The sequence below is a fragment of the Pongo abelii genome, chromosome 5 (genome assembly GCF_028885655.2).
Source record: "Pongo abelii isolate AG06213 chromosome 5, NHGRI_mPonAbe1-v2.0_pri, whole genome shotgun sequence".
In the NCBI taxonomy this organism is placed as follows: domain Eukaryota; kingdom Metazoa; phylum Chordata; class Mammalia; order Primates; family Hominidae; genus Pongo; species Pongo abelii.
In genome coordinates this window covers 45742913-45768277 of record NC_071990.2, presented here as the reverse complement: position 1 = coordinate 45768277, position 25365 = coordinate 45742913, and the positions used below count along the sequence as shown (strand labels likewise).

The 25365-nt window shown below is 39.6% G+C and overlaps 1 protein-coding gene across 8 annotated transcripts in view; it reads right to left on the bottom strand.

Moving 5' to 3' along the window:
• Positions 1–25365, bottom strand: part of RUNX2 (RUNX family transcription factor 2) — a 339669-nt gene that overhangs the window by 144188 nt on the left and 170116 nt on the right. For all 8 annotated transcript variants that reach the window (XR_008526192.2, XR_002915377.3, XM_009241929.4 and 5 more), the window contains one exon: positions 10314–10475. Coding sequence is in view for 6 of the 8 variants with exons in the window: in XM_009241929.4 (XP_009240204.4) it covers positions 10314–10475 (162 nt within the window). In the remaining 2 variants the exon portion in view is untranslated. The remainder of the gene's footprint in view (positions 1–10313; positions 10476–25365) is intronic.

Genomic DNA, 25365 nt, shown 5'->3' with positions numbered 1-25365 from the left:
AGCATCGGAGTAGGAGTTAGAGATAGAAAGGGATTAGAAGGCCAGGCCCTGGGCCAATGGGAGTCTTCAATCTAGCAGGAGCTCTGGAGAGATAGCAAAGGATTAGAAGACTAGGCCCCTGACTTAGGGGAGCTTTCAGTCTAGCTGGGAAAAGACAAGATCTTCCATATCCTTGTCACATCTTAAGAAACATGAAGCCACACATATCAAACATATGTAACTTTTAAAAGTTGAAAATGTAATTGTTGAAGCAATTCGCAGTGAAAGTATAATCTGAGCTGAATGGGATTGATTTTTTTTTTAATTTCCTAAAGGAGATGGCTTTAAGTTGGTTACGGATGTGAATTATTATAATAGAGCAAAGGAACAAAAGAGATCTCCTTTCCTAAAATCCTGAGCATTCTTTGCATATTTTTGGCATCTACATGGGCTAGTACTATAATGTAACCATCACATTTGCTTTATGTTGTATCCTAAACGAGACTGAAAGCTTCTTGAAGGCAGAGACTATATCTTCTATTTCTTTTTTTACTCCTCACCTGCATAAGCACATTTTAAGCATGTGCCAAATATTTGTTGAGCTGACTTGAAATGACTGAAATGAATGGAAGAAAAGCATTCCAAACAGGAAGGAATGCCAGGGACTACTAATATATTAGATGACATTATTAAAATCTAAAATGTTCTAGACAGACAGAAATTATTACCTGAATTAAATAAGGTAAAACATAACAGGGATAATTGTAAAGTGTCATATTTGGATCTACAAAAAAACAGCTCTAAAGGTAAATAATTGGAGAAATGCAGATTGACAGAAGTGACAAATAGGAGAAAACAGTGTAATATGGTCACCAAAAGAACAAAGGCCACTTAAGCCTGCACTACCAGAGGCTGAGAAGAGAGGAATAGTTTGGTTCTGGGTACGAGGCATTAAGCTGGACACTAATGAACTGTGTCAGAGACCACTGACCATATCAGTAGGATGACCTGCAACCATACTATACAGAAAGCGTTGAAAAAAACAGGCAGAGGTGGGGCATACAGGAAAAATTAAGCCTGAAAAAGATAAGACTGAGAAATGATAGCTGTCAAAACTCTATCTTTTGCTTTGTTCTAGAGGAATAGCTGTGCTTCAGTTTACAGATTAGTTAACATAATTTCTATCATTTTCTCAGAAAAGAGCTTTGACACTTTATTACATGATGGCTATAATTAATGTCAGACTCTAAAGTAGAAATCAAAAATTCTATTTGATCATTTGGTTTCAAGCTGGACCTAAAATATGTTTTGGCATTGTTACTAACTGTTAGCAGCAAGTTCTGGAAACAGATACAGTCTTGATATGTGTTCTAAATATGAAACACATTGCAAAAAGACTTGGAGATAAAAATATATACTGCTTATGCACACTCTTACTGCACTATTTCCTGTCCTTATCAGCAATGAAAGTTTCTCTTGTTTTGCCCTTTCTTTGTTGTTCCAGGTGAACAAAATCTTTTTTCTTCCTTTTTTTCTCCTACATATCTATCTTCCTCTTTTTTTTTTTTAATCTTCTTTCCCACTAGTACTTGTTTCATTAAACATTCCTAAGCACCTACCATGTGCCAAAAACTGTGCTAGGTTACAAGGATTCAAGAATATGCAAAACATAGCCAGTGTCCTTAAGAAGCTTATAAAAGGAGAATGGCATGCAATTAAATTTTTATGCTAAAGGATGATATGGGCTGGGCATGAGGCCTCACACCTGTAATCCCAGCACTTTGGGAGGCCAAGGCGGGTGGATCAACTGAGGTCAGGAGTTCGAGATCAGCCTGGCCAACATAGAGAAATCCGTCTCTACTAACACTACAAAAATTAGCTGGGTGTGGTGGCTCATGCCTGCAATCCCAGCTACTCGGGAGGCTAAGGCAAGACAATCTTTTGAATCCGGGAGGCAGAGTTACAGTGAGCCGAGATCACACCACTGCACTCCAGTCTGGGCAACAGAGTGAGACTCTGTCTCAAAAAAAAAGAAAGATATGTACACATTAGAAGTGTGTCCAAAGTACAGAAATGACATACAAATGGGTGTAGATGAGACAGCGATTCACTTTGAAGAAAGTGGTGTTTGGGAAAGGGATGCCCAAGAGGGAACAACAGGGCCCTGCCCACCAGTGCAAAGAAACAGGCTGACATGGAAGTGGGAAATAGCACAGCACACTTAAGGAATGCCAGGCATTTTTAAGAGAAAAGGCCCCCTTTTACCTAGGAGAGTCAAATATTTTGGGAGGCAACTAAGCAGTCACATAACTGGATTGTTATTTTAACTAGTTATGTTCCGTATTTGAATTGGTATGCATGACTACCAAAAAGTAGATGTTCAGGAATTTATCTATGGGCAAGACTAGGAAAAAAAGATTTAATTTAAAAATGCACCCAAGATACAGAAAACCATTTGGTGACAATTGCTATGACAGAAAACATGCTTCTCCAGGAAGAAATGTGTGAAATGCTTTCTAATAAGAATGATCACTGACAAAGTCAGCAACAAAAGGAAAATGGAAGATAGGATAGTATCCTCAGGTTCAGGTAGAGCACCCTTGATGATTTTAAAAATATAATAGCATCCAGTCGGGTGCAGTGGCTCACACCTGTAATCCCAGCACTTTGGGAGGCCAAGGCAGGTGGATCACCTGAAGTCAGGAGTTCGAGACTACTCTGGCCAACATGGTGAAACCCCATCACTACTAAAAATACAAAAAATTAGCCAGACGTGGTGGTGGGTGCCTGTAATCCCAGCCTGTAATCGGGAGGGTGAGGCAAGAGAATTGCTTGAATTCGGGAGGCAGAGGTTGCCATAAGCCGAGATCGTGCCATTGCACTCCAGCGGGGGCAACAAGAGCAAACTCCATCTCAAATACACACACACACACACACACACACACACACATATATATAAAATAGCATCCTTCCAATGGAATGCAATTCGGGGTAGAATGAAACGCATTACTAAGCCATGAAAAGACACGGAGGAACTTAAATGCATATTACCAAGTGAAAGAAGCCAGTCTGCAAAAGCTACTTACTTATTGTATGATTCCAACTATATGACACTGGAAAAGACAAAACTATAGAGACAGTTAAAAAAAAAAGAATCTGTGGTTGCCTGGGGCTCAGGAAAAGAGAAGGGAAAGAGAGATGAATAGGTGGTGTACAGGGGATTTTTAGGGTAATGAAACTACTCTTTATGATTCTGTAATGGTGGACACATGGCATTATGATAAAACCCATAGAACTGCACAACACAAAGAGCAAGCCCTGTGTAAACTATGGACGTTATTTCATAACAATGTATCAATATTGGTTCATCAATTACATCAAACATCACACAAATGCAAGATGTAAATAACAGGAGAAAGTGGGAGATGGTGGGAGAAGAATATAAGAAACTATACATTCTGCTCCATTTTTCTGTAAACTTAAAATCGCTCAAAAGAATAAAGTATTAATTTTAAGACATATACATAAAAGTAATAATGTCGCATGCATTTCTACTTTTTAGAAGATAATTATGCAACCTCCTTTTTCCACTAGCATTTATCTGGCAAGGCAAACTTTACTAAAAGTCCTAAGAACATCAAATCCCTAAACAGATAGCATCTTACTCCTTGCAGAGCCTCTGAGAGATGTGATTCAGCGATTTCCAGTAATTCATTAACACAGGACCACTGAGGCACAATAAATTAACTGTATCTGAGAATGATACAAAGACTCTTTAGTGACAATGAAATGAAAACTCAGGTGTCCTAAGTTAAACTGCCCCCCACCTTCTCAGACCCCAGTGCACTGCAGAAGCCATTGTATCTATCATTAGAAAATTAATACTTTGGGTGAAATGAGGTTCATACATTCAATTTTTCTTTGATGGAAAGGAGATTTCAGCAAATCTCTCAATAAAATATATAACCATGTGTTTGCCATCCCTGCAAAAGCATGATTCCTTTCATTACTAAATCTTTGCCCTATGTGTGGGGGGTTGTACATGTGTCAGAAATAAATCCCCACAAAAACAACTGAGAAAAACCATGTATAAAATCAGAGTCAAACCATGTACACAGGTTTCATTCTGAGCTTTAGTATCTCAGTGTAGCTACAAATAACAGTAATTAGTCATACAACCAAGCTTAGTCAACTTTGTGAGCTGGACCAACTATTATCTCCAACTGATCTAGTAGGAATGAAAACCACTTCTTTGGGCCTCAGCAGCAGTAAATCAAAAATTAGAGTAAATGGAGGTCCAGGTAAGATTAGAACACCATCTGCTATGTCAAAAGATAGGCTATTTTTAGGGAAAGCAAGATGAATTTCAACTTATGGAATGCAAAAGTAATCCATCCAATCAGTGGCGATATAATGAAGAATACGGAACATTCAATTGTTGACACAGGGCTTGCCTTTGTTTAGGGTCCATAAAATTTAATAACTTCCCCACTCTGTGGCTTTAAATGGAGAACTTCTTCAAAATAAGAGTTACTCCTATTAAACTTAATTATTTGCCTGTGGCTGCTGTGGCAGAGTATGTCTACTAAACAGGTGGCTCTTAATAAAGGAATGGTTCTGTAGTAAAAAGTAGATGCTCTAGTGTTTTATTACAGTTGCTTTAACTTTCTGGTTTATTAGTATTAATTGCTGAAGTTTTCCTTTTAACCTTTCTTAAGGCATTCCTCCCTCCTGTGAGTTAAGAGCTGCTCTGCTAAAATAAATGTTCACATATAATTGGCACATTACGAAGCTGCTGGTTTCAAGAACTTGACTCGGTGGACTTGATAGAAACTTGGTTATAAGGGACATTTTAAAATGAACTACATCAAACTCTACTGGGTTTGAATCCTCCTGACAGACCTTGAGTAATCAAATGGGGTTTTTCCACTGGCAATTTCTAGATTTTGGAGTAGTGATAAAATAATTTTTAATAATTTTATTATTAAACTAATGCTTATTCTCCTGACCTTGGAATATTATAGTTTAGCCACTGAAAGTCATAAAACTGGAGACGTCTTCAATAGTCCTGTGTAGTCGAGTAAGTGAAAAGTGTTAATATTTACATATTTTGAAATAAGAGATTCAAGACTATTTTCCTAAGCAGAAGAAAAAAATAACCTTACAGAAAGATTAACTCTGTCCTATGTTAACAACAACAAACAAAAACCCCATAAATGCAGAGAAAAATCTTCCATACAATCTATAGTGGCAAGCAGGGAGAAGTGGCTCATGTCTGCAATCCCAGCACTTTGGGAGGCCAAGGCAAGAGGATCACTTGAGACCAGGAGTTCGAGACCAGCCCGGGCAACATAGTGAGATCCTGTCCCTATGAAAAATATTGGCCTGGCAAGGTGGTGCAGGCCTGTAGTCCCAGCTACTCAGGAGGCTGAGATGGGGGAATTGTTTAAACTCAGGAATTCAAGGCTGCAGTGAGCTATGATCACGCCTCTGCATCCCATCCTGGGCAATAGAGCAATAACCTGTCTCTTAAAAAAAAAAAACTATAGTGACCTCTTTCAGAGTAACTGAGGCAGCCAACATCTGTGAATAAGATGCATCTTACCTGTGCATCTTTAACTGTGCATATCTTAAGTCTCTAAGAAACCTCCAGAAAGCATCAGAAAGGTATAAATCCTTCTACCTCATTATGCCAAGAGTGGTACAGACTTAGGTTAATCTAAGCTACTTCACTCAAATGAGTGGGATAGTGGAGGAGTTATTTGCAGTGAAAAAAAAAAACCTGTGTAAGCTCTCTAGGAGACTCATACTCTGACCCACAAGTCAAACAATCAGCCTCAATAAAGAGTTGCGCTTCTTTCCATAGTAGGATAATTGTATAAAATACATTTTGAAAGTCAGCAATTATTTATTTACATAGTATTTTGTAATGACTTCCAGAAATGTAATTATAACCTTTGTGTCAAGCCTCACAAGTGCTTTGAAGATCAAAACTGCCATGGGTGATACGATTGCAATTATAAAGACATGAAGGGGTTCGGGTCATATGAGGCTTGCTGGTCCTTGCCTTGTCACACCTTGCCCTTGACTAGAATCAATGAGAAATAACTTTGGCCACCTCTGTGTAGTGAATAATCTTTTAGAAACATGTAGGATGAAGTGAGATAATGTATAAAATCACCTGGGGATAGGAGTGCTACTTAAATACAGATTATTTTATGATGAGGCCATACTTATCAAAGTAAGTATGGTAGGAAAGGAGGTGTCTTCTGCACTGTAACATCACTAGACTGGTTTCTGAGACTAGTGCTGACTTTTATAATTCAACTGAATATGATTCAAACTCATTACCATAACGTACACCTGTTAGTCAATTACATGGCAATAACTTCTCATTCAATTACAAACTTATATGTGCTCTTATTGTTCCATTACAATATTTAAGGCTACCAATGTTAAGGAAATATTTCCTGAATCATTGTATTGTACCTCTGAACTTGAAGACATCTAGTATTATATCTTTCTCTGCAGTAAAGTAAGGATTGTGGGTAACATACCTTTATCATTTTATCTTATTTTGTTTATACCTTGCTTCCAAAAATGGTCTGAGGAAAACTACAAGACTATATAATATAATATCACTGTGATTATTGTCATTTATTAACTTCTAGAATTGTAGCCATGCTTGAAAATTACACAGAAGAAAGGATACTAATAAAGAAAGGTGAAATATTGGATTCTCTGAAGGTCTTTAGGTAGATTAAATCATGGTCTTTCTTTGGAATGGTCTTTTAGGAGAAAATGGAATTTCTTTAGGAACAGTTCTTTCTGGTGGATCTTTCTGGTTGTTTTTGTTCCTATGATCCCTTGGAACACAGCATTAGCATGCCTAGTTAATTCAAGTGTAACTCAGCACTTTCTATTGTCTGACATAATTGAATTGTTATTTTCTCTTAATGCTTTATTGACTTTTTTGTGAATGGTTCCCAATTGCTTTTTGCTCTGTAAATATTTATTTTAAATCTACAGAATAATAATAATAAGGGAAACATTTGAGGAGTTCTATGTGCTAGGTACTGCATTAAGTGCTTTGTGAAAGCCATGTAGGTGTTAACTTATTTAGATAATCTAAGGGCTTTGTTTTAAATATGCCCTGTGGTGATCTATTTTGTGAAGGAAAAGTCCCCTTTAAAAGTTTAGATTTTTATCTAATCTAATTTGACTCACTTAACAAGACTTGCCTGCAAATTACATATGGATATAGAATTTTTACAAAACAATTTTAGCTTCATAATATCAGCTACAATCTATTTGGCACCTATCATGTGCCAGGCCAGTTCTAAACACTTTATATAAAGTATCTCACTTAATCCTCACACCAACCCTGAAGATGAGTATTGTATGCCTATTTTACAAATAATAAAACTAAGTTTCAGAGAAGTAAGAAGTTGCCTGATATATGTATGAGCTGGGATAAAAACCTGGGTCCGAACATCCAATCCTACTGTGAAGTGAAGAATTTTATTCTTTCTCACCCAAAATCATGAAAGAATATTTTGTGTATCCCTTTAGATATGGAGACGAAAATTGATCGATGCACACAAAAACATAAACTGTTCTGGAAAGAGTCTCAAAAAGAGACCACAGGACTGCCTGTAAACAGGGATAGAGGTTAATATTTTTAGCTGTCCGTGTTATGTGGAAACAGCATTATTTGGCACAGAGCATTATGAAGACTAAAGGCACAGGAATGGACTCAATCCAAAGGACTTTATTTACTAAGACACACAAACAAAAAAAAAAACTCCAAATTAAAAAACCCCTCATGCTTAAGTCTCACATGTAGAAGCCTCTAAGTCATGGACTTAGACATTGGGTTTAGATGTTGAGAGGAATCATAAGACACAAATTGTCCAACTTGGTACCTGGGAACCTATGAGACAGGCTCCCCCAAGAAGGCTCCCAGGACTAGTCCCCAGGGAATTAGAAATGGTGCACACTCCGATGACATGGTCCCTGAGTCCACCAGGCAGTGCTTGGGTGTGCAGGCACAGCCCCGCAGCCCAGGGCAAGGTCAGGTGAGTCACGGCTCCTCCAGTTCCCTGACAGTCCACGTCTAGTTGTTTCTTCCTGTTTCCCTACCTACATGCTGACAAGAGGGATTTTCTGTTCTCTTTACTGTTTATACAGAACCTCCCACCCTGGCACCATGTTACTTTACCAGTAACAACTCCAGAAATGTTAAGGGTTGGAGGAAAAAACTGGACTAAACTCAGTATAAACCAGTTTAAACCAGAGGCTCACTCCTACCTTTGGCCTAAGATAGATACATGGCTGGAAAATTAACCAGTTTCTGCTCCTGCCTCCTTCTCTGTGAAATGGGAAAGGTACTGTTTTGTGGAAATGTTTTAAGTAACCCTCAGTAAAGTAACTTGAAATAATCTGGCTGTTTTCCATTACACATGTACGTGATAAACAATGATGACTACTTGTTCATGCAGCATTTTTCCAATGTTATTTTCAATGGCTTTCCTGGTGAACTCACAGGAATATACCTTAGTAGGAAACTGCTGTAGATAAGTGTCTCTAATGCTACCATCACTCCCTGAGGTTTTTTTCCTGTAGATACTGCTAGAGAAAAAACAGAAAAATCCGCTTCAGCCACAGTGGGTTGGGCAGATGGAAGCCCCAGGGGACCCCAGACAGAAGCAAGTTTGCATAAGTCTATTCTGTCAAAGTGTCCTTTTGGCCCTATGTAAAACAAAACAGACTCTCAGTATGAAATGCAGAAGGAATAACCAGAACTAACTCAACACCATCAACATTATGCTTTTAATCCCGCATCAGCCTTCATTATCCCTACTGTGCCTTACTCATCCTTTCCCATATCTTTAATTAATGTTTGCCTAAAGGCGACGGTGATCCCAGGCAAGGGAAATGATAACTAAAATTCTATACTCTATACAATTCCCCAATACATACTATGTGATTCGTAAAAATGATAACAGGAGTCATAATGAAAAGTGGTAACATGGTTTTCCAAAAAACCTTGCAATTCTCCCTCCACCCCTCTTCTTTCCCTACTCACCCCCATGGGAGTCCATCTGCTGCAGAAAATGTGAGGCACTAGGACCAGAGAGCCCTTTCCTGCTATTTGCTTGAGAAACAAAGCCTTCCCTCCTCCCAAGTTGAAAGAAATAAAGGAGTCTGAACTAATCAAAACCCGCAAGCCTGCTGGTGGAGCTTCAGCTTGTCAGTGATGCAACTCAGCGGAGTGAGTAACGGCTTCGAGCTTTGCAGAAAATGAGAGAGGGAGAGAAACAGAGACAGAAACACAAAGAGAAAGAAAGAAAGGTATTAACCTGGCCAGGAGTCAAACAGGTGCAGGGGCCCGAACGCTGAGAAGAGTATCTGGCAAACGTGGGATCCAATGGGGTGTGTGCCTCTGTGGACGTACGTCATTGAGTGGCGACAATGTTTGCAGTTCATATGTCAGGGTGGACCGAGAGGTTTCTTTTCTTATTCACGGGACTCATACAGTCAGCTAAGGGCCTTTAACTTTTCTCTACTTGTCAGTTTGGAGTTTTTGTGAACACTTTCTGGCTCTCTGTGATGAATTCTCCAGGATAGAGGGGCAGCCAGGTCATTTGTCACACACACACCCCCCATGGGCCACACATTTCTGTGGTGCCTTTGGAACAGAGGAATTGTGAGCACTGGGCTGCCGGGCTGCAAGTGACAGCAGCATGCATTATGTTTCACAGAAAGGCTGCCTCCTTCTTGAGTTAGCCACTCAGAGGCCATGCATTGCCTTTTAAGACTCTTCCAGGCTTCACGGCACTTCAAATGACTAGTTTCTGACAAAGATCCTAAGTTTGCAGGTGCTCTCTCTTGGAACTGACTAGCTTGGACTCCTGGGACTTATAAGCCTTTAGGAATGGAGGGCTGTGCCATCAATCTGGTTTATAGGCAGATGTTAGGAAAAGAAAGGAACACAAGCAGAGGAAGGCCTGGCATAATACCCTCAGGAAAAGGCCCTAGTTATGAGACAGTGCCCACCATATGGGATGCAATTCAGCAGGACACTAACTGGGCGGCATTAAATACCATCTTAAAAGTATGCCATCTCTAGCGGATTTTCAGTCTCTTGACTTAAAATGTTCCAGTGTTTGATAATCCCATAATTCAGAAGATTTAATTTGCCAATTGTCATTCCCTTGCCCACATGCCTCTAATAGAGAGTCACTGTGAGCATGGATGAGACAGGCTCAGCCCATCCCACTCCCCCCGACCCCTGTGCAGGGATGGATTTTTAGTTAAAGCACGGTCTTTACCTGAAATGCGCCTAGGCACATCGGTGATGGCAGGAAGCCCAGTGCCCCGTGTGGAAGACAGCGGGGTGGTAGAGTGGATGGACGGGGACGTCATCTGGCTCAGGTAGGAGGGGTAAGACTGGTCATAGGACCACGGCGGGGAAGACTGTGCCTGCCTGGGGTCTGGGAAAAAGAAAAAGAAAAATCTTTAGTATAGCAACCATTGCAGCCTTAGAAACATGCAACCCAAAACTTAGAAAGGAAAAAGCAGAAAAACAGATGGAGAGAAAAAAATGGCTTATATATATATAATATATAAGGAATGGCTATTTATCTCTTATAACCCCATCCTTTCAGGCCTTGAATAGCACAAAGCATTCTAGACTTTGAGTCTCAATGAAAGCAACAAAATGGATGATGCATAAGGACTATTTGTCTCTCCTAAATATTTCTATTTGGAAAGTCTAATAGTCATTTAGAAAACAATCTGCTTTGGTTATCTTTATAAAGTGGAATTATATTTATTTTCTGTATCTCTAAAATTCCTCCAGTGAACATGGATAACTCTTTTTTAAGTTAGAATATTTTATGAACAAATAAATTGGTTAAAGATTATGTAGACTGTGCCTTTCGCTGCTGCATATCCAGCTACTTACTATCTTTCAGACATGCTTTTTGGTTTTAAAGTGCATGATTCCATGATTTCATCTCAGGGCACTTTCTTTTCAGGCGGGTCAATGGAATGGCCCTTTCTAGCATGGGGTGAAGGGAATAGGCAGGAATGAGAAAGGAGGAGCAGCACGTAAGATGAACAGGAAGGAGGGAAGCCAGTTACGTTACTCTTATGCTAAAGCTAAACCAGAAAATAACCCGGAAGAAAAAGACAAAAATTTAATTTCAAAGTCAACTACCATTAAGAACTGAAAAGTTTCATCACCAGCCAGTTTCAATGTTAAGCACCATAGTTTCTGACGGTAAGAAAATGGCCCAAAACAGGAGAACGGGGAAATGTTTTTAATCCTATTGGAATCTGTTTAGAAGATGTCACATGTCTGGAATTTGGCCTAGTGTTACCTACAGTCACTGTAACAGTAAAACTAATGGGCAGTCAGCTGTTTAGGGTTAATTGCTGAACATTAACAATATTTTTTGATGTATCTCTAGGAGTTTCTTGGAGGTACAAACTCAAGGCCACATAGATTTATTAAAAGACCTTCTGCTTACATACAGAAAAAAAGGTAAATGTGCTATATGTTTCCAAAGCAAAAAAAGTATGTATTTCAAACTCTTTTGCTCTTACTTGAGGGCTAATCAAACAAAATCATAACCAAATTTCTCTTAACGCATTTTTATGCTAATTTTTAAATTATGTTAATTTTTAAAATTCTAATAGAACAGGCTGTTCACAAGATAGCTTGGTATCTTAGAATATGCATGGACTTTGGAATGTTCAGAATTAGATCCAAGTTCTGAGACTTCTACTTCCTGTGTAATCTTGGCTTAATTACTCAGTCACTCTGAGCCTCAGTTTCCTCCTCTGTAAAAGGTGAGGAATGAGGGGCAGCAATAATACCTGAATCATAAGGATATGAAAATTACATGAGAAAACGATTAAGAGAAAACTAGCACAAAAGACACTTAATAGGCATTAATTATTTTATATATATATTAAAAAAAAAACTCTGGGTGACATAGGGATAGTTCCATGTTTCAAACATATCTGAACTGGAGTTAATACACTTGGAATAGGTTTCAAATTATCCCCACACATCACCTATTATTCTTTGAAAATAAAAACTATTAATATACTTGAACAGTTAATTCAGGTTTATCTCTAAAAGTAAAAATGAGTATAATAAGATGTGGATTTTTAGATGATTCCTCTGTTAAAACCTCTCAGTTTTTCTATACAGTCACAGCAGTTTAGTTCAGCTATTTCTTGTTTATTTGTTCAATTCAGAAACAACTTATTTAAAGATTGTTTAAATAGGACATACTTCCTTGAGTCAAAATAATTAAACACATCTGGATATCTATCTGATGTTTACTGACATTGACATATACAGAAAAATGTCATCCAATTCAATTTTAAGGAACATTTACCTGAGTTTGCAATTTGAATAAAAAAGTAGTACTATAAATGGTTAACAAACTTTTCCTTCAGAAATCTAAAGGATAATTGATCATTAAAGTAATGGGCTTCTGTGCCTTAAAATTCTCAAGGCTGAGATTGTAGAGATTGGCAACATTTCAAATCTGAGTGACTGGTCCTTGTTATATATCTTATATTGACGTACTTCCTTGCCTTACACCATTAATGTAATTCAGTATTCAGAGAAACGGTAAATGATCTTCAGATGGAAAAAGATTCATTCCTTACAGCACAGGAAAGCAGTCTCGCAAGGGCAAGTCCTTCTCTCAAGCAACATTTTCAAAAGACAAAGAGCTTGAGAACCACATAGCTAAATAAGTTGGGTACACAGGACTCAAATTTGAATTTGAGTTCTCATCTAACTTCCCCAGATGACTTCCTGAGCAAGCAGTTTAACCTATACCATTCCTCTCCTGTAACAAGTCATCCGTCTAGGGCCCCCTGCCTAAAAACGAGAACAAATACAAAGAAATGTAAAAAAATGACGAAAAGGAATTAGGGTACTCAACCTGGATGTAAGATACAGTTCTCCTTGTGCAGAAAGGCGGCTCAGTACAGTGGGAAACAAGTGGGCTTTCTAGTGAGAGGATCTGAGTTGGCGTGCCAGCTCCGCTATTGAAAAGCTGTATGACCTCACCTGGGTTAGCTAACTCTGAATCTCGGTTTCCTCGTCTGGAAAATGAGGCAGCATAGTACAGAAAAGTGAATACAGCAAAGTGGTCATGCACCCTGCCTGTGCAGACAAGCCTAGGCTTCAGTTAAACCTCCCTGCTGTGCTAAGCAAATCACTTAAACTTTTAGGCCTTGGTGGCTCATCTATAAAATGGGAATAATGATACTTATTAAGGTTTTTGTGAGGATTACATGAATTAGGCCATATCTAATATGGTACCTGGCACTCTTAGCACATATTAAGTATATAATAAATACAAGAGCTATCTATATAATGAATACAATAATAATTACTCTCATTTTTGGAAAATGAGATGAGATAATGCAAATAAAAGCATTCTGATAACTATAAAGTACTACAGGAAAACTATTTTGACTCTCTTTAGGAGCTCACATGGTGAAGGCCCTGCCTGAGCCTTGTGACCTGGGCTGTGTTTCTCAATGTTACTGAGCTTTAATTTCCTCATCTGCAAAATGGAGATGATGATACTATCTCAAAGAGTTGAATCCTCATGCTGAAGATTAAATAATATATGGTAAATGGAAAATCATCATTATTAAAAATAAATATTAAAATATGACTCTATGCTATCTAGAGTAGCTGGGTTTGTCTCATGTTGTTATTCTTAAAGACTTCCAAGATCAGATTCAGCATAACTAAGTATAATGCCTTGCACATAGTACTCAATAAACAACTACTGAATGAAACTTTCAGGGTGGCTTGAGTGAATAATAAAATATTAAAATTAAGTCATAATTAGTAATTCTCTAATTTCTCCTTAAGCTACCAAAGAGGTTTATATCATGAGGTTTTAGGTTTTACATCCTGACTGCCAGAATATATACTAGAAAAGTCTATTAAAGGATAGTTTTGCTTTTAGTGGAGGCCTTTCCAAATATCCAAGATTAGGAAAAATAACTTCTCACTATCCCTAAACAAGTCAGAAGATCTATCTTTGTCTTTTTGTCTCTCAGAGGATAGGCTAGAGTCAAGCCAGTCTCTTTCAAGGTCACTGTCCTAAGAGTCTATGATAATGATTTAAAGGAAGAGTTACTAAAGAAAAATAAAATAGGCCGGGTGCAGTGGCTCACACCTGTAATCCCACCACTTTGGAAGGCCAAGGCAGGCGGATCACCTGAGGCTGGGAGCTCAAGACCAGCCTGACCAACATGGAGAAAGCCTGTCTCTACTAAAAATACAAAATTAGCTGGGCATGGTGGCGCATGCCTGTAATCCCAGCTACTCAGGAGGCTGAGGCAGGAGAATCTCTTGAACCCAAGAGGCGAAGGTTGCGGTGAGCCGAGATCATGCCATTGCACTCCAGCCCAGGCAACGAGAGCAAAATTGCAACTCAAAAAAAAAAAAAAAAAAAAGGAAATATAAGAACTGCCATATGGGGTTATGGGGTTCACTAGATCTAGTATAAAAAACAAATTTAAAGAGGATAGCAACCTTTTAAACAAAAGCAATGGTCTCCAAACACCCCCATGCCTTCTCTAATACCTTGTGAATGAGTGATTACCAATCCAAGCTCCACCATTTCCAGACTGTGTGATTGGACAAATTACATATCTAAGATTAAAGTTTCCTCATCTATAAAATGGGGTAAATAAGAATATCTCCTTCATAAAGTTGTCTGATGATTGAGATAATATAATATAGAGTTTAGCATATGGAAAGAACCTAATAAATGTTTCGCACAGTTAAAGACTCTACCTTACTGAACCTTCATTTTATATTTGTTTCTAGCCCTTGACCTCTTTTTCTGGCAGAGTACAATTTTTAGGAGAGCTTCCTGTAGTGTGTAGTTCACAATTTGGAGCATATATGTCCGTGTTAGTCATGTTGATATCCTTTCACAACGGCTTAACCTTAATCATGTTCTTTCTTAAGTTTTGGTTTCTTCCCAGAGAAATCCTAATTTTGTAAGTGTATTTTCAAATACCATACACTTTAACCTTTTCAATCTTTTAGTGGGGAAAAAAATGGCTGTAAAATATCTTCACTTCCTAAATGCACAATCACCAAGAAAATATAATCCTGTCATAAATACATGATTACAACATATTTGCTTTTTATGGACAATTATTAGTGCTTATAGTAGAGGAAAGTCACCTTAACCTGATCTCATAAACAATTTCTGAACTCAACTTCCTGAAGAAACCTGAGACTTCTGAGATTTACTCTCAAATTGGATGAGTCAGAACAGGTGATAGATGTTTTTCAGGCATCACCAGTCAATCCTAAGTTTACTAATAGGAAAGATACAAGGCCCAGCTCTGAGACAAACCTACTAATTAACGACAAACAAGAAACTGTCTTTATCTCAGCCTCAGGTCCCACAGAGCAAGGACAATACATCCGTCACTCTGCCTCACCCAGAGTTATATTGGATGGTGTGTCTTTTCAAATTTGCAGAAACACGGAGGGAAGAACCATGTCCTAACACTCCAGCATAAACACAAATATCCTTGATTTTTAATCATGGCCTTGAGGTGACACCTTGGCTGACTGCAGTTATAGATCGGCCAGAGTGTCACCTCAAGGCCATAAACTACCTACAAGTTTTCAGAGGCTAAATCAATGCTATCTCACAGAAAGTTTCCAAAAAAAAAAAAAGAGAGAAAACTGTTGCCAGGCATGATGGCTTAGGCCTAGAATCCCAGTACTTTGGAAGGCCAAGATGGGTGGATCACTTGAGCCCAGGAGTTGGAGACCAGCCTGGGTAACAGGCTTTTGTAGAGATGGTGAAACCCCACCTCTACAAAAAAATACAAAAATTATCCGGGTGCGGTGACAGATGCCTGTGGTCCCAGCTACTCTAGAGGCTGAGGAGGGAGGATCATTTGGGCCTGGGAGGCACTGAGTCATGCCACTGTACTCCAGCCTGGGCGACAGAGCGAGACTTTGTCTCAACAACAACAACAACAAAACTGTTGTTGAACTTTAAATATTTTTATGTTTTTTAAAAACTATACTTCATTCTTTTTATATGGCAATCTTCAGAAACAGTATCAATATTATTTTAATTACTATATTACAGAAATTCAACAAATTGACATACGTTTTTATATGGATATGATATATGAACAACCCTCTGGTGTTGGGTTTTTATGCACACACTTTTGAGTGCTTGGGAAATCTGAGGCACTACATATCACTAAAGATGACTCCACTCTTATTTCTCCACCAACTTCTCTCCTGCCACCTAAAATAGGGGGTCTTAGAGGGAAGTGGTAATCAAATCTGACCTGTAACATAAACTTGAGAGAGAAAATCAGGTCTTTCCTATCTGATGGGTCTGCTGTACTCACAGACAGGATGTGATTAATCAAAATGACTACATGCAAGAGAAGAGAACGAAGCAGAGGACCAGGGCTGCTCCTGCAGACCCTGAGGATGAACCCAGGGAGAAAGGGGTCCCCAGGGCCGAGAAAGCACACTAAGAACCACCACCAGGAATAAAGGGAAGGCTATTTATTGGGCCCCTCAGATCTGCAACAACACATTTTCAGAAGCAATCATGGTTTCCTCTGTGAGAGTAGACCAAATCTAGCTATTAAGAGTTCAGGTTAATTTCTCTTTTTCTGTCTAAGGTAGAAGCCACTGAAAGCCGTAAAAAGGAACAAGTCATCTGACAAAAGGAATCCCTTCAGCATGTGTTTCAACGGAGGCAAAGTCTGTCACAAGCACGGAATTGTGTTTTTAAAAACGCTCTAAAGATGGAAAGGAACCATGGAACACCAATGTCAGAATCGATTTTATAAGTTCTCCTTCTAGGGTGGTGTTCCTTCAGCTTAGACTTCTTGGAGAGTGGTTGCATCTGCTTTCCATCCTATAAACCACAAAACATAAAAGTACAGAAGGCAAAATCGTACCCAGGGGGTGCTCAAAAATGCTAATTGGGAGAGGGGTGGTTCATCTGTCTCAAGTTGTCTTTCATCAGGCAAAAATGGAGACAACCCTTTATGTAAACCTGTGGAGATGAGGAAAGCAAACAGTCTTCTTTGAGCAGGACCACAGCTTCTGAAGTACAATCACTGGTATGGGGAACAAAAAGGGGGTGGCTGTGCACTTCCTACAGTGATATATAAAGAGTCATGGGCTCTAGGAGTCTCCATACTTTCAAATGACTAAAAAGCCAAATTTCGCATCTGCATAATTGAACCCTAAACACTTGGAGTCATATTGAGAAGGGAAGACGGCAGACAAGAAAAAAAAAGGCACCCCAGGAAAATGAACTGACTCCAGGAAAACATGTCCCATTCTCTTCTGAATGAGTAAGTTTGAGTGGGGGCAGCAGAGCAGGCAGAGAGCTTTCTGAAAGCCCAAAGGTATGCTAGAAACAAGGCAGCTGCTATTAGCAAGGCTCCTTTTGTAAACACTTTGGTTAAACATGTGTGGGTGTGAAGGAGGATCTGCTTTCCTAGGAATTGCTCACAACAAGGCACACCAGGGACAGGGTGCTGAACTTCATGCAGACGGGAGGAAACAAGTCAATGGGAGCAAAGCCTGAACCTGCACACAAAAGGCTATTTCCTGTTCCTGCGGGCCAGCAGGCTTCTGTGTAACAGGACACCATGACAGCCAGTGATTCTGCCAAAGCTGTCTGCAGGGAGTACCTGCCGTACTGGGGCAGCAAGGTATAATCAAAGATCCCCACAATCCCACCCCTTATTTTCCACCCATTTTCCCCCTAAACAGTACTCAAATCAGGCTGTGTAAACCTCAAATATTTCTTGAGAAAATTGGGGTGTCAAAAATGATATACAGAGTCACTGGCTTAGAACTATGCCTCTTAATTGCTACCAGGGTCAATCAACCTAACACAGAGGAGCAGATTTGCCATTTCCTATCTTAAACTATTTCTGTCATATTACTGTCATTCACAATACAGACATACTCACACTTATACATATACACATTCATACATACAGAGAGAGAGATTCCCATTTCAAAACAATCTATACTAAATATGAAATGTTAAATTCTATGTCTTTTCTAATAACCCTGTCAGCAAGACTGGAGTTTTAGAATGAGCTTTCTTCACTCATTTCTGGTTCTCTTGACTAATAGGAAACCGCTTACAAACAAATGGCCTCCTCCAAGCATAGGAAGAGCCCTAGACTGGAGGCTCTGGCACTAACTGTGCAGCCATGGACCAAAAATTTATGGCCTCTGAGTCTCACTGTTTTCACCTGTAACATGAGAATGGGTGGGTTATCTCTAAGATGTTTTACAGATACAAAATGCTATGATGCTAACCACTCAGAAGAGTGAGCTCCCAACCCTCAGTCCTTTCTGGAGACTGTAACTGCATCAGAAATTACTGAAGCCATGCAGAGCTGACTTGGGGTGGCTATGAAAGGTAGCTGACAATGCAGCACCTCCCATCACAGAGCATCTGGCTCATGTCTGCTGAGAAGCCCCAAGAGCAAGGTGCGGACCCCCCTTGTTGTCCCCACCAAGGGCCTTCTCCAACTGATCTGGTGGCTACCAGAATCATCCGGCGGGAGATAGACCTGAGTGACAGAGTCTAAAAATGAAATCTGAGAAAAAAAAGCAGCAAACTGGTTAAAACTGGAGGCTATGTAGGGTACACCAGGCATGACCATAGGTTATATTACAACACAAACAATGGGAGAAGAGAGAATTAGTAAACTTAGGAGACAATAAGCAGAGAATAGAATGAAAAATGATATGTATAGCCTAAGATATCATATCCTGTAATAAAATGTTAAAAGAAAAACCAGAAGGAAGTTGCATTGTTAAGACAAGGTGATAAGAAGCACTCTTATGTATCACCAACTTTTGCTAGATAGGGATCATAACTGTCTTACAGAAAAGGACAGGCATTTCTTGTTTTACAAAAATCTAATAGAAGAAGAAAGAGGCTATACCACATGTCACACCTGTCCTGGCCTCTCAGCCTTGGCATATCCTGAATCTCAATGGTAAAGCTAGAAGAGGGAAAGAAATGAGATACAAAAGGGTGGGACAAGAACTTGAAATGCCACTGAGATGTGATGCTGGCAAGGGAGAGTGGCCCTTAGTTCGAATCATAGTATTGAACTGGGTGTGGTAAATTCAGGTTCAAATCAGGCTGATGTCAACATCCAGGGAATCAGATATGGGCAGTTGGGGTATTACAGAAGGTCCCCAGGCATGGTGATACCTGATGTCACATGGATGATTATATCCATCGTTCTAGTAATTGTCTCTCATTCATTCATTCATTCATTCATTCATTCATTCAAAAAAATATGTATCAGGTATCTACTCTGGTATTGTGTAGGCACTTGGAATATTAATGTTGAATAAAAATAGACCTAATCCCTGGTGCTATGGAGTTTTATGACCTAATCTCTGGTCCCACGGAGTTTTACAGTTGGGTAGGAGAGATAGGCATTAATCAAATAATCATATAACTATGGTAAATGCTGAAAAAGAGATGTTCATGGTACCATAAAAATGTACACTGGGGGAACTCCAACCACATTGAGCATCAGGGAAAGCTTCTCTAAGGTAGTAAAGATTAAGCCAAGACCTGAATGACAAGCATAAGTCTAGAAGATGAGTAAGGGAGGTTAAGAGGGCTTTAGGCCTGTATCCAGTTCCTAGGAAGAAGGCAATATCATTTTTTTATGGACTTGATAGAAGGCCTGTGTTTAGAGCATTGTGAAAAAGGTTCAAAATATTGTGAGGTGAGAATGGAGAGCAGGCAGGGAAGAGCCAGGCTGTGCTGACCCTGCTGGGCCATGCTAGACATTTTAATCTTTATCCTAAATGCAATAGGTGACCTTAGAAAACGTTTAGGTATAGAGTGACAGAATCAGACATGCATTTTTAAAATCTCCCTCTGGCAGCATCCTAACAGAAACAGGACAGAAGTCCAGTCTAGGACCAGGCGTGCAGGAAAGGGTGTGGAGAGAAAACAACAGCTGGAATGGACACAGGGGTGGAGTCCAGGGGCTGCACTCAGGCTTCGGGCTCTTAGCTGCCTCCACACATCATCTGATCATGGGGGCAAGGCTCCTGAGATGACCTCAGGCTGGATCAGGATGAGTTCTGGATGGGTCAGGTGAGCCTTGAGTAATAGGCCTGCCTTGGGCCTACAGCTGGGAGTGATTTGGGCCGGCTCCACCTCACACCTTCTAATTCAGGGGTAGAGCGTGGGCATCTGTATGTTTAACAAGCTCCCCAGGTGATGTGATTATGTGCCAAAATTCAAGAACAATAGGCATAATTTTTATTAATGAAAGTTAGAAAGGAAAATTACCGAACCCTATTTTGATTTAATCTTCCCTATCAAAAAGGATGATCTTACATAGAAAGAGCAGAACAAACATGCATAAGAGCAAATTAAGGCCCAAGAGAAGTGAGGAGATAAGGGAGAGCAGTGTGCTGCTTTAGATGAATTCAAGTCTCTGCTCCAAGATAAATGATATCCCACAACATGGCAAAAATGTAGGTAACTAGTACTCAAGGGGCTGCTTCTTGATGGAGCAGGGTCTAAAAATTTTCCTTAGATTAAGTAAAATATGCCTCCCTATAACTCCAATCACTACTAATCTTAGTTTTGCTCTCTGGGATTACTACTCCACATGACAGCTGTTAAATTACCTGAAGATAATGCCTTTAAAGTTTACGACACAAAATACACTAGGTTTTACATTCCCTTATTCCATTTATCTTATTCTGAAAACAGCATTGCTATTGGTAAAATCTAAGTTGCTGAAACTAAGTTGTTTTGGAGCCACTGTTGGTATTGACTTGCTTGCAGCCCACTAAAAACACTTTCAATAGCCAGTGTGCAAAGAACTTTTCACACTTCATCCCACAGTGACTATCAGAAAGCAGAATGGGCTCACTAAAAAACTGTCTCCTAGAATTACTAAAGCAATAGATTAGAAGGCAGCTCATCTGTCTATTGCATATCTGGACCTCAGCAAGATATATGCCTTATCCCTAAGTGATTTATAGCTAGTTAAAAAGCCTGCCAGAAAGTGGTCATTAATATATAGATCGTGGTCAGTTTGGACAGAGTTATAGGGTGGCATAATCCAGGGCACAATAGTCTTATTTCTGTCCAGCATCTTCACCAAAGTCTTGAAGGATTAGAAGGGACCTTTCCAAGCTTCAAGATGAGACAAAGTTGTGAAGAATAACCCAACACAACTGAAGAAGAATCAGAACTACAAAATAACCCTACAGGATGGAAAGAGGAGGTGAAAGCAACATGATGAAACGAAATAAGAGCAAAAGTACAGTGCTGCATTTTGTCAACTACAAGACAGGATGGGGGAGCCTGCTCCAAGAGCAGAGTTTTTCATGGACTGACAGCCACAACGTGATGGAATAACAAAAAGTTAACACAAACTTGGGATATATTAACAATATTAGTAGACCCCTACTGACCTGGTCAGGCATAGCTAGAGGATTGTGTTCTCAAGAGGCAGCGTCAGGCTGGAGCACTGGAGAAGACAGGGCAAGGTGTGGGGCCTCTATCAGTCATATGAGGAATAGCTGAAGAATGGCTAAGAGCGCCCATCTACCTTCAACCTCTCCAGATGACACTCCTTCCCCTTCCCACCTGAACGAACACTTGGATTTCCCCGTAAAATTCCCCTCTTAACCCTTCCACTCGGCTGCTGCTCATTTTCCCAGTCCAGATGGGTCAAGTCATCTTTGGAAGTTCTTCCATCTACCAACCTGCAGGACATTCTCCCACATGGGAAACTGGCTGAACATCTTCCTTGTTCCCCTGTCTTGTACTGAGTCCTACCCAGTCCTAGCAGACAGATGGTCCACGACAGCCTAGCCCACTCCTAGTCACAAACTGTAACCACTGCGGAAGAGAATCACATAATCATGCCAATTGGCTCTTCCCATGATCTCTATCCTCAGCTGGGTCCTCAAAGATGCTCATCCAAAGTCATTTTCCATTCACACCATTCACCCTGGCAATAGCTCCAAACATTTTTCATTCTAAATCTCTCCCCCTACACCCTCACCCACTCCCCACCTAAAACTATCTGTCAGGTTTCACCTTCCTAAGACACAGATTTCCAATTTCAGCTCTGAGGATTTCAGAAATCTCCTAGCACCTCAGTTTTCATATTCTCTATATGGTTCACAATCTGATTCTTCCGTTAAATCTTGTCTTTTAAAGTCTATTAAAATCAATTGTTTTAAACCATTAAAAAGCAAGTCTTTATTACAATAAACAAAGCCCTAAAGAGAAGCTGATGCCTCTAACTGGGAGTAGTGCCATACAGTTCTATTCCTGGAATACTTTTGCATATATTAAAATGAAAACACTTTTTAGACTGATCATATCTATAATATATTATTGTTGCTATTAATACTGCATAGTCAATGTACACCAACTCTCTGTGTGAAGCCCTGAGATATGTGGAAGCATATCACATAAATAATGGATATGTGAAGCATATCCATTATTTAGTGTGAAAATACACCACCGGGGCATCTTTGCACAAAGTGCAGGCTTAACTTGCCCCTCTGCTGGGTTACCCCGTAAGTTAATATTTCCTTCAACATTAATCTCCTATTCTGATCCTTTTGCCCACAGTCCATCACAAAAGGTAAAACAGGGCAAAAAAGGACCCTAAGCAACTAGTAAAGGGAACAGGTATGCATACATGTGGGTGTACATATATAGGTACATATACATATGTATATAAAACTAAAACTAAATATAAAACTAAAAGAGAAAGATGATGTGCTGGAAAATAATAGGAGAACAAAATCAAGACTTCCTCTGCATGGAGACTTAAAGACAGGCTAGAAATGGAACTGTTTTGGGGAAGAAGGATAAAACAAGGCATTATACAGGAGATGAACCCTTCTTATCACAACTAAGTGTTAACTATGCATCTTATATTCCCAGATAGGAGAAAATTACAAAAACAACTTTTTGAAACAAAAAAATAATTTTTCTGGGAACATCACCCTCTCTACTTTTCTGAAAGCGTAATAAAGTCAGACCATCTTCAGTTAATAAGGGAATGCCAACAGACAGAAATCCAAACAGAGCACCTTTAAGAAGCTCATCTGCGGATACTGCTAACAGGCTAAGCAACAACATAACGGGTTGACCACCAGGCCTTCACAGAGTCCTAGGCAGCTTCATTCTTTAAAGCCAGCACAGGCTGCGCCTAAAATCTACTCTTCCTCATAAGGTGGCCACCAGAGCAGAATCAATGTGAAACAGTGTTTACACACAGGATTTGAGCCCTTTCTAAAAATAAGGATTGTGACTAGCAACCTCCTGTACAGCGATTCCCTGCTCACACATGTGCAAGGCAGCAGCAAATTTGCCCAGCTGCCCCACCTGAAAGATCTCAAAGGAAGAAGACAGGGCAAAACTTCCCAGGAACTTCAGAAATTACAACACTGCACCACCAAAGTGAAAAAGAACCACTTCCAACAATCTGTCTTTCAATGCAGTGACTTCAGTTCCTTGACACAAGTTGCCTACAAGTGAGCAGGACCACAGTGACTGTGAAGCCTGAGAATTCACTTGACTCCTACTCTCCTCCATACCCACACTGATGGTACCCTACTGTCATTCTTCCTGCTCACCAACAGTACCTGAGCCTCTTATGTGTCCGTCCGCCCTCACACTCACAGCCACCATCACCCCAGGCCCACTTCATCTCCCAACTTGTTTCACATTAAAGAACCATGTGGTCACTCAGCACTTGAACAGAACAGTAACTTAAGACACATGCAACTCAGCTGTGCTTTCTGATTTCTGAAAGGATTACACTAGTAAATGTTTCGGGACAAGCACTAGAATCCTAGGACAGCCAAACATATACACAGCCTAATTCCAGCTGGCCTAATTGGCTGAGGTCCCCTTAATTTTTAAAGGAGTTCTGTTTGCTGAGGGAATACAGAATCAGACTGAAGTTAAGTGGAAACCACTTCAATCACAGTAACGGCTGATAAGCTTATTATTAGACAGGATGTCTGGCAAGCAGTTTTTACCTTAAATACATGCCTTATATAACTGGAATTTAATCATTTAAATGATTATATTGAATTTTAAAGTATAATTCAGGTATTTCTAATGCTAACTCCCTTTTATGAAAATATTCTCTCTAAGTATCCTAAATAATGTATAATGGACAGAAGAAAAAGAAATTAGTCCTGCAGGACACATGTCACTTAGACTGTTGGCAACAAGCCCAACTTGATAGGGATGAAGGTGACTGCTTGCTAAGAATCCGGAACTCAGAGTCAACTGCAATAGCTGAAGTAGCCTTCAGCAAGTCATTTCTCCAAGAATAAATTTCTTCCATCTGTGAAATATGTACTTTTAGAATTGTTTTAGGCCTTTGATTTGTAAATGGTAAAGAACTGCATAAATGAAAGTGAGGTACAGAAATGGGAGGAAGCTGAGCCATGATAAAAGTACATTTCAGCTTCCCAAGAGTACTTGGTGGTAAGTACACAGGGCCATGGAGCTATGGAGAGCTGCCTTTAATTCCTGTATTTACCACTTACTAGCAGTAAGTGGGACCTTGGGTGAGTTATTCCACCTGTCTACCATCAGTTTCCATAAGAATGCCACCTATCTCATAGAGCTGTTGTGAGGAACGTATGAGTTAAACTAATTAGAACAATGTCTGACACATGACAAGCATTTAATAAATGGTAACTAATAGTAATTCAATCAAACAGACACTAGAAAAATATTAAGGCTAAGATAATAGTGGGTCCCGCCTCCTGAAGAGGTCAGTGACCCATTTATTCATTGATCACCAAACCAAAACTCACGTAGTAAGCAGATACTGTGTAAGACAATGGCGGACACAAAGATGAACAAAACATGGCCCTAGACTTTGAAAAGTCCAAAGTCTGATGGATGAGACAGACATGTGAACAGTAATCATCAGCACATGGAACAAGATATAATCAAGGGTTGTACAAGGTGGCACGGGAGCCTGACTCAACTCTGCTTGGATAGGTTGGAAGAGGCTTCACAGAGGTGGCAGCATTTGATCTGAGTTTTGAAAAAACAATAAAAATGTGTTTGGAAAAACAAGACAAGAAAGAGTGTCTAGGCAGAGACAAAAGCATGAAATACAATAACATATTAATTTAAAATAAAAAAATAAGTGAAACTTCAAATGAATTGCTTGTACATTACAAAAGGAGAAAAAGTCACAATAAATAACATGATGTAATATCTAGCAGCCTATGCAGAAGTGTCCAGAATC